At 40.8% G+C, this 14,924-nt stretch overlaps 1 protein-coding gene across 1 annotated transcript in view; it reads left to right on the top strand.

Moving 5' to 3' along the window:
• The first annotated feature begins 2,211 nt into the window (after nucleotides 1–2,211).
• MAPK11 (mitogen-activated protein kinase 11) overlaps nucleotides 2,212–14,924 on the top strand; it is a 43,961-nt gene continuing 31,248 nt past the window's right edge. The window contains exon 1 of the mRNA XM_007431128.4: nucleotides 2,212–2,385. Coding sequence (XP_007431190.1) covers nucleotides 2,273–2,385 — 113 coding nt within the window. The 5' untranslated portion in view covers nucleotides 2,212–2,272. The remainder of the gene's footprint in view (nucleotides 2,386–14,924) is intronic.

Genomic DNA, 14,924 nt, shown 5'->3' with positions numbered 1-14,924 from the left:
CCTTCAGTCTTTCTAACTGTTTGATTGATCTCTAAAACTTAATGCAATGCAAAGAACACAGATGGAACTGAATAGCATTGAACATATATTTATGTGTAGATGGCTGCTTCCGTTACACATAATCAGGGCAGCTTCACAGACTGCAAAAGCTCTACCTAGAAAGTTATTCCAAACAGTGTTTAGCATGAAACCACTGTATGCATTTTGATAGTTGGCTTTCGCATAACCCTTAATTTTACTATAGCCACAAGGTTTACGTGGCCATAATGGTCAACATCCTCTTCCCGATATCTATGTGTGCAGCAGAAAACTGGGACAGACCTTGATAGCTGCATTCAGGAGTCTGGCTGCTTTCTGACAAAAATTAATGGAATGAAGTTTGTTCAACTTTGAGGGGGATGTGAAGTTTTTTCCCAAGCAGATAACGAATAGGGCCAGGACAAAAAGTAAACTGAAAATTTTAGGAACACTGAAATGTAAGATATAGTTAATACAATTATTCATTGGTCATGTATTTAATGATTTCTGCCTTCTACAATAACATAAATTTTTGAGGTCTTGGGTTGTGCTGCCAGTTCTGGAGTGTAAAAATCTGGATGACTGGTAGCAAGAGATATGGAAAACTAACTCTTTGCAGCCGTTTAGTAGTTGTCTGGATTGTCACACCTGGAATGTGATGACCCTAACCTTTGAGAACCACACCCAAGGCTTTGGGGGGCTTCATGTGGCCTGGGGATCATCTTGTGCCCTTCTGCATTAAGATGCCAATACCAGAGAATATATCAGGGTTGAACTGTGGAGCCCTTGGTGTTCTCTGAGCTTGATTGTTTGCTTGCAGTCATTTCATTACCTGACTAGGTAACATCATCAGTGTGAGTGAGTGTGGGGTTTGCTCCCTGTTTATATACAGTAGCTTGCCCTGCCAGTTTTAAATCATATTTACTCACCATTCAAAAGAGACAATAAAACAGCTAAGAAAGAAACAAAAAGACCAGAACACATCCTCCTCAGCAGCCAATACCCAGATAAGCAGGGATTAACACCAGGCAATCATGCAGAAAACAATACCCTAATCAAGGAACTACCACACCCCCACCAAACCCCACACTCATGTGCACTGATGATGTTACCTAGCTGGGTAATGAAACGTGGGCAAGCAAACAACCAAGCTCAGAGAGCACCAAGGATTTCCACAGCTTGATGATGCCCCACAATTCTTTGGGGTTGTTTTTCCTGTTATCTTCCAAAGGCTAATTCATCTACTTCTGCTGAAAGCCCGATCTGCTTTCTCAAAGTCAATTCATACAGTTGTGTGATCAATTGTTTTGCTGCAGTGGATTAAATTATTCTATTTACTGTTCCATTTTAATCAAGGTTTCAATGCGCTACAGAGAATGCCAGGCCTACGCAGACAAATAATTGAACAAACATAACCAGTGAAAGAAGGTGTGTCTCCAGCTACAGGAGTTAGTTAACCACGAGGGGCCTAAGTTTAGTTGTGGTTTCCTCGTGCCAGTCCCTGAGCGTTTGAAAGCCTTACATCTCATCTTCACATTTTAGCATCTAGCACGGCCACCACTGTAGCATCCAAGTTTCTATCATTCCTTGTTCCTGAAACAGCAGCCTTTCCTGTGCTGTGCTGTTAAAAGAATCAGAACACAGAAGACTCCCTCTCCAGCTTCTTCCTCTCTCCATTTTAAGAGTGAACTAATTTCCAGTCCTATTCCCAAGGAACTAAATGTAGGGAAAACTAGTTTGGTGAGCCTGTGCAAACCTATTCCTCCTCTTGTGACATCTCCCCCTGCCTACCTCTGTATTTGCATAAGATCCTCCCGATGATTTGATCTGTCATTCCCATGATCTCTGAGCCCTGGATATGCTGGGGAGGGAACGATGGAACTGGGGTCCGAAACACGTGGAAGGAAGACCCAGCTTGGGGGAAGCAAAGTAGCGTTGCGTGGAGCAAACCTTTTCTCTTTAATGACTAAGCCCAGGCGGTGAGGTGATCGACGAGGGCCCAGGATTCAGATCGGAAAGGGAAATCTTTCTGCCCCGACTCGGTTCCAGATCGGTTTATGTTCTCCCTCCCTCTCCTCAGCCTCTCCATTCATCCCCTTTCGCTCCCTCCTCCCCCTCCCGCTCCTCGGCGTCGTCTCTTAGCCTCCTCCCCTCCCTCGGCCTCCTCCCCGCCGGCTCAGTTTTGCTCTTCCACTTCCAGCTGTAACTCAGTCGCCGTCGCTGCTCCTGCTGCTGCCGCCGCCGGCTCCGGAAAATGTCTGAGCGAGGCGGCTTCTATAAGCAGGATTTGAATAAAACGGTGTGGGAGGTTCCCCAGCGCTATCAGCACTTGACCCCGGTGGGCTCGGGGGCTTACGGCTCCGTGTGGTAGGTGCTGGAGGGGGAAGGCAGCTGGCAGGTGCTGCGATGCTCTTTCAGGCATCTCTGTCCGGGGCGGGCGGGGGGGAGGAGGATCCCCGAGTGAAGGCTCAGAGTAACCCCCCCCCCCATTTAGGAACTAACAATGCGGAACAGCGGCTTAACTCGCGAGAATCCCCCCCCCGGCCTGTCTTGTGTTGGGCGTGTGTGGAGATCGAGGACGCGCACAATGGGAGCACCCACAGCCGTGCAAGGCTCCGGTGGCATCTGTGGGGACCCCGGCTGCCGGCGTGGAATCATAATAGTGGAGGAGGGGGGGCCGTAGCCGCCGGCGTGCAGCTGGGCCGCCTTGTGACCCCACCTCGGGAGTAACCAGGTCAGGTACGAACCTGGTGCTTGCGTTCACACAACAGGCCAAGCTTCAGTTTTAATTTTGTCTAGGCTGGGTGCGCGCGCGTTTGGGTGGCTTCGCTTCGTTTGCGTATGGTTCGCTGGCTTGTGCAAACCGGCAAGTGGGTTAAGTCAGTAACCAGGTTAATGTAGGCAGGGTTATAACTGGGTTATAGGCCTGGACGTGTGTAAGAAGGACGCTGTGATAGACCATGATTGTTACGCTTGGAGGAGGGTTTGACATAAAAGTAATGAGTGTTTATTTTACAGTGGATGACTTGCAGGGCGCAATAGGCCAAAAGGAAAGGGAAATATTTGGAAGGGGGAGAGTGTCAATGCCTACAACTTGGCCATACTTTGCGTATATAAATAATTACTTTGGGAAGATCAAGAGATCAAAACAGCCATTTGAATGTGCTCTCGAAAACGCATTGCAAGTAATGAGGCAGATGGAGCTGGGCTTCTAATAAACGTGTTAGTCAGTCTTTGGACCTTTTTCGAGCAGACATGCTGGACAGAGAGCGGATCATTTTTTGTTTGGAGCAGGTGTATGCAGAGCCTGAGTGTGTATGGGTAGGTGTTGTGCAAAAGGTATGCAGTGCAATGGGCTTTGTTTGTCTTGCTTGTTGCTCTAAATTGTGCAGCCCCCTGGGTTTGTGCTCAGATTCCTGTCTCTTCCCTGCCCCCGCTGGCTCTCACAATGCAATTCAGCCTGGAATTCTTTACAGGTTGCTAAGGGTAACCCCAGACCATGCCAGCTACTGAAAGAGGTTTCCCCCGGCTATTTTTAAAGATCTCCCCTCTCTCTGCACTGAGCTGCACCCATGAATGGGACTTTGGCAGGGTGATGCTTTTCTTCCTGCAGCTATTGTGATCGAATCTGAAGTGCTGTTTCAGAACCTGGGAGCAATATTATTGGGTTATGCGCCAGCCTTATAGAAGTGCAGTCTAGAGAAATGAGCAACCCCATTTCTCTAGAAAAGGATCATATTTCAAAAAATTGTTCTCTTTCCCCTTTATATTTCATGTGATTGATACCTATCATGTGGAGTGGCTTTAGATTAACTGTTATTCAAGTAATTAAAAATTATGCATCAAGGTTTATGTTAGTGTTTCTATAATTAGGCCTAAGGCTAAAGGGCCATGTATAAACAGATCTCTGGACAGAACCTAGATGAGAAATCAGTTGGGGAAAGTAAACCTAGGCATGATCCTTGGGTTGGTTGAATGGAAGAAAGATTGAATATATGTATAACGTAAGAAAAAGACACCACAATAGCTCTGTTTGTTTTGTGCAGTCAGAAGTAGAGTTTGGGAGTAAATGGACAAGTTTTCATCATGAACAGAGTTTATATTAGAATTTATATTAGAACTGGTGCCATTTAACTTACTAAAATATGTTTGTAGTTGGCCTAAGCAGTAAGATAGCCAAGTTTGTGAATGTCACTAAATAATTCTAAAGTGAAATCTAAAGCAGCTAGCCAAAAACTGCAAATGGGTCTCTCCAAGCTGGGTGAATGACCAGCAGAACAGCAAATATGATTCAGTGTAGTAAAGTGCACACAGAAGTATTGGGGGCCAAAGAGAAAAGGTGCTTTTAGATATACCCTAATGAGATTCTGATCCAGAAGAGTTATCTTTAGTGGATATATGATAAAAGTTCATTGTGTGTAATATATATAGTTTATATAGTTTATCGTGGGGAGATCTATAAATGTGATGAAAGCATAAATATGAATGACCTGAATAGGCAGAATTTTGTCTCATCTAAATTGAGCAGCATTAGTGTAAAGGCAGACCATTAATTCACAAGGTTTTATTACAAATATTTGGAACTTGTCACAGGATGTATTGATTGGTATGAGCTCCGTTAGTTTTAGAAGACAAACAGAAAAATATTGTTGGAAAATTGGTTTATCAACAGCTATTTGATAAAACAATGAAATGGCTCTTCCATGTTCAGAGACAGGATATCAAGTACTAGGGACATAAAATGGCCAAGGGTAGGTATCTTCATGTCTTGCTTCAGAAATTCCCAGATGATTTGGCTAACTATTGTTGGAAACATGGACTGGACAGGTCAGACTATAAGAGACTTAGTAGCATTCTTATGCTTCTACTAAGCTTTGGTGAACCTTGCTGAGCAGTCCTTCGAACACTTGAAATGTGTTCCACAACTGCCAAGTGTTGTTTTTGATATAATTGTTGCTGGCATTATTCAAGTCACCATGTTGGTATATTTGCTTGAGAAGACAATAGCAAACCACTTCTGCATTCTTACCGAGAAACCTACACAGATGCGTCTGTGTGGTCACCAAGAACTCAACTGAGTGCAAGGAGATCTTTAGCAATTACGCATTCAGTCAGACACATTTTTTTCAGCTCAAGGGTTAGTGGTATCTGTTGCATGTTAAATAGTCCCTTGTAAATGCCTTCTCTACACTGCATTGTAGTATGTAATCTGGCCTATCACTGAGGTTAAGGTATAAAGGTTAAGGAGCTGGACCAGAACCTGGGAAAGGCAGGTTCGAATCCACCTACAATTATTGAAACTAACTGGGAAACTTTCTTTCAGCCCAGTCTTCCTAGAATGGTTATGATTGTGAGGAAGATTGAGGGAGAGAATGTTCTTTGTGCCACCTTGCACTCTTGGAAGGAAGGGAGGATATACATCTAATGAATTAAATCAGAATGATTTTCAGGCAGCTTCAAGTAAAAGAATAATTTGATCACATAGATGGGAGGATAATGAAAGCTGAAAGCTCTGGCCGTCTGGTAGGATGTGGTAGAAAACCCCATTATTCATTCAGATGGCATCTGCATTCTATATCTTTCAGGCAAAAAGCAGAGTTTTAGCAATGAACAGCTTGTGCCTTAATTGATAATCCATGGAGGTATGAAGCTAGAAATACATTATTTCTGAGAAATGTAACCATGTAATAGTAAAACAAAATAGATATATAACAATAAAAAAAGAGAAGTTTACTGGCTGTTTCAAGGCCTTTGGGGAGAGAGACATCCTAAACCAGTGTTTCTCATGGCTAGCTGGGGAATTCTGGGAATTGAAGTCCACACATCTTAAAGTTGCCAAGGTTGAGAAACATTATCCAGGATAAAAGTCCATTAGTATATGTGACTATACAAAAGGCTCTGCTTGGAGTCCCCACCAAGCTCACCTATCTAAGAGGTAGGATGTGTAATTGGGTCTCAGAAGATAAAGAAAGAACCAGGCATGTTCATACTATGAAGATGATCCATAAAGCCACTGTGCTTTAAGTAAGAGAATCTTCTGTTCAGGCTTTGGCAAATCAGATAATCCAAAAAAATCATTCTAAAGCAGGATTGGGCAATTTTTTTAATTGATGCAAATAACACCTGTATATTGAGCCTTGATGTAGGTCAGAGGTGGGCAGTTTTGGGGGCTGAGGATCACAAAGTGGGTGGGGACACATCATCCCCATGGGAAGAAGAAGGTGCCGTTTTCTGTTCTCTGGACTAAACACACCAAAACCTCTTTATCATCTTGAATGTTCTTTTTTGGACATGCTCCAGTTTGTCTGTGTCTTTCACAAAATGGGATATTCAGAACTGGACATGGTATTCTAGGTTCAGTCTGACCAATACAGAATAGAGAAGAAGGATATCTTCTCTTCATCTTGATGCTCTATCTGTATTCAGATTTAACTCAGGTGAGCTCAGCTTACCTGAGACTAGCTCACTGGAAAAGACATTCAGATGTCTTCTTTGTACCACCCTACAAAGAACTGATCCTTTGAACTCTTCAAAATATTTCTCAATGAAGTACGATTTTCATTGTTTACATGTCAGTCACTTGTAAGACAAAACAATCTCATTGTGATCACAAATTTCTTAAACACATTTACCCATATCCAATGCTACCGAGTGATCTGCAGCTGTGGGCATTTTTTAAAATCTCTTGGATAGTGTTAGAAGAAATGCTATATGGTCCTAAGAAAACCGAAAGTGTATTTGCAGATGCTCCATCTGCCCAAACATTGATTTTTTTTCTTCCTTTCCACTTTATGCTAGTGATTTTGCAGAGTCATTGCACAAATCAGAAATTCAATTTAATTTCTGAGAAGCTAGTGTAGCAGTGTGTCAGTATGGAGAATTATTCCACAACCACTTTAGATTCTACTGGTAAAAGTTCCAAGAAGAATTACTGTGTTTCTATCCTACATTGGTTGCTTTAGGTTAGTTTGCTGGCTGGTTTGCTTATCTTATGATTGCCAATTTCATAATGTTTGTATAACATGTGGATTTTGGCAAAACTGATTTACAAGAGAGATGATTCATGCAAAAATAGGCAAAGCTGTCCCTTGAAACAATACTCATCTCAAGTAAGATGCAGAACACATAAGCTACAGTTCAGACTTTTAGAAAACTGAAACCTTTTTTGCAACAATACGTTATCTTATTCTGATTCCTTAATTGAACCATTTCATTGTTCACAATTTGGGTTGTTTCACAGAGACGTTTCTCCGTTATTAAGAACTTTGACAGACTCTTAATGCTGTAGAGAAGTACTTTCTTCTGAACCAATCTATGCTGTTCAGAGATTACACAAACTTTCCACTTACATTCAACTCTTCATCAAGTGATTTAAAATATATCTGATTCTCAGTTGCACGTAAAAGGATTGCTAATTAGAGATCCAGACTTCTCTGTCATCAAAATCATGTATTATTCTATTTCTATGTGGACATTTCATCCTCACACAGGTTTTTTGTTCTCTGGAGCAATTGTTGCTTTGAAATGTTTCTAGTTTGCAGTCTCCCTTCTAGTTTCCACCTTGCTAATTAATATTTCTTCTGCCATTTTATGCCTAATGCACATCACTTGAGATGGAATGTTATTATTTTTCTTAGCATCTATCCTGCATGCTTACAAGGTTCACTTATTTTTGCAGTGCTCACTTAGTTTTTGTAGTGAAGCTAATCAATGCATGATGGGGGGGGGGGCGGTGGTTTTGTTTATCAGCTGATGCTGATTTGGACTGAAAAGGAATAACTAGCCAAGGCCATCCATATGGCTTCCATGCCTAAGAGAGGACTAGAACCTACATCTCCTTGCTCCTAGTCCAGCACCGTAACCACCTTACTAGGCTGGCTGTCTTTGAGGTAGACAATGGATTTGTGTAGTGATCCTAAAACCTATACATACCATTCAGAATCTATATTAGTGGCTAGAATCCAGATGACTTTTACAAATATGGATAAAACTAAAGTGGGGGAGGCAGGTCCAGGGTTTTTAGACGGAAAATACTGGGTTAGAAACTAGATTCAAATCTTTCCTTAGACATGCAGTGTGGTCTTCTCTCACCTTCCTACTTATCAAGCTTTCTCCAAGGGCATAGGGAGACGTGCTTATATGGCCCTTAGCCCCTTGAAAGATGACAAAAAGTTGTGTTCTATCAGTGGCAGTGCATAAACTTCCCAGTCCTTCACTTCTCTGACATTTAATTTCAGGTTAAAGGTTCTGATAGCTCAGGCAAGCTCCTTGGGTGGTAAAATTCATCCATCAATAATAATTTGTTCCCAGCTATGATCATTTTTTAATACAAATTCATGTTGTTTCTGAACAATATGCAGCCTATGGTTGAGGTTAATATAGTGTTGTCCCTAATTAGTATAACAGGATTTATAGCTGATATGTTGTTCAAATTTGATTAGTGACTATCCTTGGTTGTAGTTTTGGAGACACTTTGAATTCAGTTAGAATTATTTTTGTGATTAGGGATCCTACGGTCACACAGAAAGTTCTAACTCATCTTCAAACTTTGTTGTTCAGTTTTTCAAGTGGGGGATAGTATGTTTTGCTGTGTGTCAGTTAGTTTGTAATTGCCTTGGAACGGACCATTGATGGAGTACAAAGGGTCACTGATTGTCATACACTTAGTTTGTTGCACATATACCTGTTAGGAAGCTTGAACATTTCTTGGGAAATAGATGTGTGTCTTTTGCTATGTGTAGTGTCCCACATTTAATTTTTCTACTTTGCTGAATGGAAATACTGTTCTTTTTTGGAAGTCTGGTACATTGCAGGTAGACTTAAATGGCACATTTAAGACTGAGTATTAGATACAGTTACACTGTAGAATCATTATGATTTCTGTATGTAGTCAGAAGTAAATCAACTACATTTTCATGAACCCCAAATTGTCCTTTGTCTATATCACAAAGGCTAGATGTTCTGTGGGGAATGGGACAATATGGAACTCTTCTCTTGGCCTTACATTGTATCCAGAACCCTGTGTAAGTTATGATTGCTTTTCTTTGCTTGATCTCACGTTTGCTACAGTGCCTTGCTTTGAGTGAGCCAACCTTTGGTGCTTCAGGCATCATTTTCTCTTTTCCCTACTGCTGGTTTTTAAACACTGGAATAGAAGAAAAGTTTTGCAAAGGTAAGAGAAGGTACCTGCCTATCTATATCTCAGTTTGCCAAAATAACGCTTGATTTCTCAGGACACTTTCTTTAAAATAGCTCTTGAGTTATGAATGGTACATTGTTATCCACAAATAATTGCACCTAACTTTTTTTCCAAGTGCTAATAGAGCACTTTAAAAAGCATTCACGTAGTGAGAATGCCAGGGTCTTTTTTTGTGGGTCTAATGATGGAAGTGGAAATATAGTATTGCATTGCACAACAGGATGCTTCCAAGTGGCATACAAATTATTCATTGTATATGTCATGTTGAATGATTTATAAAGAAATTTTAGTAGCTAATGTACAGGGAACTTTTTAAAAAAGGGAAAATCTCCTTCAAATGAAGCTTGAGTTATGGTGACTTCATGGACACATTCATGTCGTTTTCTTGGCAACTGTAAGTTGTTTGCCATTGCCTACTTTTTTTTTTCTTTTTTCTTTTGTTCCACTCTGGTTTGCTGCCTGTGTTTCCTAGTGATCTCCTATTCAGGTACTAACCAGGTTCAACCTTGCCTAGTTTTCAGAGATCAGTAGTGGTGGACTAGGTGGTGCTTCCTAGCACAATTGCCTAAAAGAAAGAGTTCTGGATTAGGGAGGTAAAAAAATACCAAATACAATCACGTCTAAACCTCAGTATATCTTGGTCTGCCTAATACTTGGAGATGAAGGTCCATAAATATGTCCTTTGTGTTCATCAAATTTATCAGAGAAGACAACATGTAATAACTGAATAATGAGCTTGTGTCATCATATAAAAGTAGATGTGTTGCACTCTGCATGAGGATGCCCTGAAGGAAACTCAGAAATTGCAGTAAATTCAAAATGTGGTAGTCAAGCGCTTTTTCTAGTGAACTGCATTGGTTGCCCAAGGATTTCTGGACCAAATTCAGGATGCTTATTTTAACGTATAAATTCCTAAATGGCTTGGACCTGCCTACCTGAAGGGGTAGCATCCCCTGCATGTGACAGTCATAAACATTTGTCTTCAGAGAGTTAATTGAGAGTGCTAAACTGGAGGGAGGCCCAGTTGAAATCGGCTAGAATGAGGACTTTCTTGGTAGCAGCAACAATTTTGTGGAACTTCACTCCCTTAGAAGTGCAGATGTGCCCCCGGTGTTTTGCTTTAAGAGGAGGCTTTGGATTTGAATATGCTTGAAGTTAAGTCATGCCTGTATTGTTTTGATAGTGTTGCTATTTATAGATTTTATACTGGTTCTATAGTTTAAACTATACAGGTAGTCCTCGCTTAATGACCACAATTGGGACTGGAATTTAGGTTGCTAAGTGATGTGATCGTTAAGTGAATCATCACATGACCGGATCCGATTTTATGACCTTTTTTGTGGTGGTCATTAAATGAATCACCATGGTTGTTAAGTGAATCATGTGGTCGTTAAGAGAATCACACAGTTGTTAAGTGAATTACAGTTCCCCATTGATTTTGCTTGCTGGAAGCCAGATGGGAAGGTCACAAATGGTGATCACATGACCCTGGAATGCTGCAACCGTCTTAAGTGCAAGCTGGTTGCCACGCACCCAGATCACAATCACGTGACCATGGGGATGCTGCAATGGTCATAACTTCAGGCACTGGTCGTAAGTCACTTTTAGTGCTGTTGTAACTTCAAACAGTTGCTAAATGAATGGTTGTTAAGCGAGGACTATCTGTATTGTTATTCTGGTGATTCTAGATGTTTGGTTTTATATTCTGAACTGCTGTGGTTTGGTTTTACTTATGGTAAATAAATAAAAGTTGCTAGCCTCACATGATATTCTCTACAATAATTGCTGAATGTAGTGACTCTACCCATATAATTGAAGAGTGTAAGAACTATATCCAAGGAGGGGGTACTAGATGAAGGTTTCCCAAACTGTTTGATGAAATTTAGATTTGCCCTATAACTTAGGGCAAATCTAAATTTATTTATTTTTAAGATTTATAAGGCCACCCCACTAAAACAGCATGACTCTGGGTGGTGTACAGCATTAAAAAAATTTTTTTAAAAACCCCATCATATAACAGTAAACAATACAATATATAAATAAAAAATAGCAACCAAGCAGATACCAGAACAACCAAAAGGTGACTCTCGCTCAACTGGCCCCTAATGCCTGGGAGAAGAACTAGGTCTTAATAGCTTTCCTAAACAGGAGAAGAGTTAGGGCCTGTCATATATCCTGCGGCTGTTCTCTAGATATTACTGTCCGTAATATCTCCTCATTGTATCCTCCTCATTGCTAGCTGTATTGCCAATGAGAAGACAAGGGGGAGGGGAAAGGTAGTTCAAATCTTCTGGGAAATATCTGGTAGCTTACCTTTGCTGTAAGTATTACAATCTGATAAAATTCAGAATCTCTCCTAAATTTATGTCGTGTACGTACAAAGGCTCAGACTGAATAATTGATATGTTCAGTTTTAAAAGTATCTTGGCTAACAGAACCACCGGACATCCTGGAGACCTGTTTTTCCCTCAGAGTAACTTATGCACTGAAGGAACTTCCAGGCAAAGATTCCTCACCAGTTTGAAACCAGCTCCAAATCTTTTGATACCACATCAGCAGCATTAGAGCACTAAGATGACGTATTTCAAATTCAACCACGGGAGGTTGGAGCTAAGATGGCGATGGAGCAGTGGCTTCTTTGCTGAGCTCCTCGTGACCTTTTTATTAGTTTAGGCTAATAGCTACACATTTTATCTTTACCTACTTCATCTAATAATCACATTCTCTGTGAGAGATATTCCAGACCTAATGATCAAGTCTCTAAAGCAATGTTTCTCAACTTGGGAATTTTAAGATGTGTGGACTTGAACTCCCAGAATTCCCCAGCCAGCCATGTTGGCTGGGGAATTCTGGGAGTTGAAGTCCACACATCTTAAAATTCTCAAGGTTGAGAAACACTGCTCTAAAGCCTTACAAAGCCTTTAAGATATAATAGGTTGGCACTGAAGCAATGGGGAAGAACAAGAAATGCAACAGGACAAGCCCAGAATCACAGACTCCACCCAAGCCAGCAAAGGAGCCAAAAATGGATGACTTCAAAACAAATTCTATCCGGCCTGTCCTTACCATTAACAGTTACGATATCTCGAACTGGGATCAGGAAACAGAAATTGAAAAACAACCACTATTAGAGCTCTCCTCTACTTTGCGTGAGAAATTGAAACATCAGATTGAATCCCTGCCTTTATTAGCCTCTCCCGCTATTAATACATTTCTGATAAGGGAAGAACAAGTCAAGCAATTGCCGTAGGAATTCACAACAGGCTTTGCTGCTAGACAGTACCTATTAAGCGCACAAACTCATATTTTAATTTCTGAATATTTCACATCAATAAGCCCAAAGGTGGACTCTTTAAAAAAACAGCCTTTGAAAGTTTCGCAAATAAGCCAGCAGCTTTTACAGTAACACAAAGTATTGACACTAACTCTGATCTGTTTATGGATAGCCAAAGGAAACAAAATTACTGGGGAGAAAAATGTTAAGATTAGAAAGGATTAGAAATACAGGGACAGCCTACAGCTGCATATTCTACAAAAGAGACAAACTCAGACAACTACAAGTCTATACTTCAAACAAATCGAGTTGCCTTAAGGATTGTATTTAACAGGATAGTTCAGCTACAGAATATTTTAAAATGCTCTTTTCTTGGAAACATTGCAGCTCTATGGACCTGGAGGGTAGTCCACCTTTTCATTTGCAGCAACCCTTGCTTCACTGTCTCTCTCTTCTGTTAAGTTTCAGCTGCCCTAGGAAGTCTTACAAGAGGAAAAATAGCTTTACAGACATTCCTTATGGGAACCACTTGGGTTGGTTGGTTTGCCTACAACCAGAGGACTGTACGTACTATGAAATGACATGAAATGGGGAGAGGGGACAGGGTGCAAGCAATTCTGTTTTCTTTTTGCATAGAAAGGGAGTATTTCTGCAGGATCCATGGCATCTCAGGAGGGCCATGATTCTTTGTTTCTTGTTCTCCATGTGGCAAGGTCTGTAACAGTGCTTTGGGGATATGACTTCATCTGACTCAGGTCATTTTAATTCCATTAACATTCTGACTTTAAAAAGTGTTTTGGTTTGGTTAAGGATGGCCACTGTTTGGGCTAATTTCTTCAGTGTGTGTTGCATCTAGAATTATCTTGACTGCTTTGGTGTGAAAAAGCTCTATTATATGAGTTGAGCTCCTGAACAGAAAGATGGGCTATAAATCCAACAAATAAATGAAAAGCCTTCCTTTTGATTGGGAATTGCAACCTTAACCCTAACTCATTACCCTTTCACAAGAATACTGGTCAAATATCTGATTTTGGACTACAGTAGCAAATGTTTAACATTTACCCTTTGTCAAGTTACTTAGTACAAAATGTGGGTGGGACATTATGGTTTCCAGTAGGGGAAACAAGTGTTTCCTCTGTAAGGTTCAGTCAAACTTTTATGCTGCTAATAAAGTGAATTAGTTTTAGGGCTTCTTAATCATTTGTCCTTATTCAGGCCCCTATTTATGGAACTACTGATATAACTCTATATGGCAAATTCAGTGGTATTCACTTCTTAAATATTGTCATCTAAAAATGTATTTATTTACTTAGGCATATAAGCTATTTCAATTGCAGCTACCTCTAAGTAGTGTGCGCTCCAATACAAGGGAAAAGAAACTAAACAATAGCATTATAATAATCTTAACCGCCATCACACTGAAGAATATCACTCTTCATAACAAAACAAGCACCAGGTGGGGACCCACCATTATAGCAATCCCAAAGGCTTTCTGACACTGCCAGGTCTTAGCAGCTTCTCTAAATGCTACCAGGGTTGGTGCTTATCTAACCTTGGATGGAGTATTGCTCCACAGAAGAGAAGAGGCAATGAAAAAGTCCTGTCCTTAGGTCCTAATAGTAACACTCCTTCAGAGATAGGACTTATTTCTGTTCTCCCTCCTAGATCTTATCGGGTAGGCAGAGACCTCTGGGAGAAGGTAGTCCTGAAGACACCCAGATTCTGAGCTATGCAGGGGTTTAAAGTTAGAACTGGCACCTTGAATTGTAGTTGGGACCCAACTAACAGCCCGTGCAGTTCTTGCAATAGTGGGCACCCATAACTGCTTGAGCAATTGCATTCTGAACTAGATGTAGCTTCTGGATGGTCTTCTGTAGCAGTGTCCTGTACAATGGATTGCAATAGTCCAATTGAGAGATGGCCAAGGCATGAGTGACTGTGAGGAGGCCTGCTAATTCAGTAATGGTTTCAGTTGGTACACGAGATGGAGCTGTGCAATGGCCTTCCTAGTCATTAGCTGCTACCTTATCTTCTGTAGGAGCTATGAGTCTAGGAACTTGTTATGAACTTGTGCATTCCAGGGAGGAGTGACCACATTCAGAACTAAAGATGGAATATTGCTGGTCTCAGTTGACAACCTATTTCTGATTTTTGCATTCAGAACTAATTTATGTAAAACTTAAAAACTGTTTTAATTCCCCACAGATTTCCCGCATACGTCAAAACATTTTTTAAAAGCTGTATATTTTCACATTTATTTCTGAGCATATCTAGTATAGGAAAATACCACTTCCTCCCAATCCATATCAGATAAACATGTATGCTAATGTGATATCAAAGCTTTGAGTTTCTTGGGTACAGAAACAGATCTTTATGAATTCCAGCACAGGAACTTGAGTAATGTATTATTATAGCTTGACTTTCTGTACAAAG

The sequence above is a fragment of the Python bivittatus genome, unplaced genomic scaffold (assembly GCF_059951505.1).
Source record: "Python bivittatus isolate LINGU-HERP-01145 unplaced genomic scaffold, Pbiv_v1 ctg000330_np1212, whole genome shotgun sequence".
Taxonomy (NCBI): domain Eukaryota; kingdom Metazoa; phylum Chordata; class Lepidosauria; order Squamata; family Pythonidae; genus Python; species Python bivittatus.
This window is presented reverse-complemented; position numbering and strand designations above follow the sequence as displayed.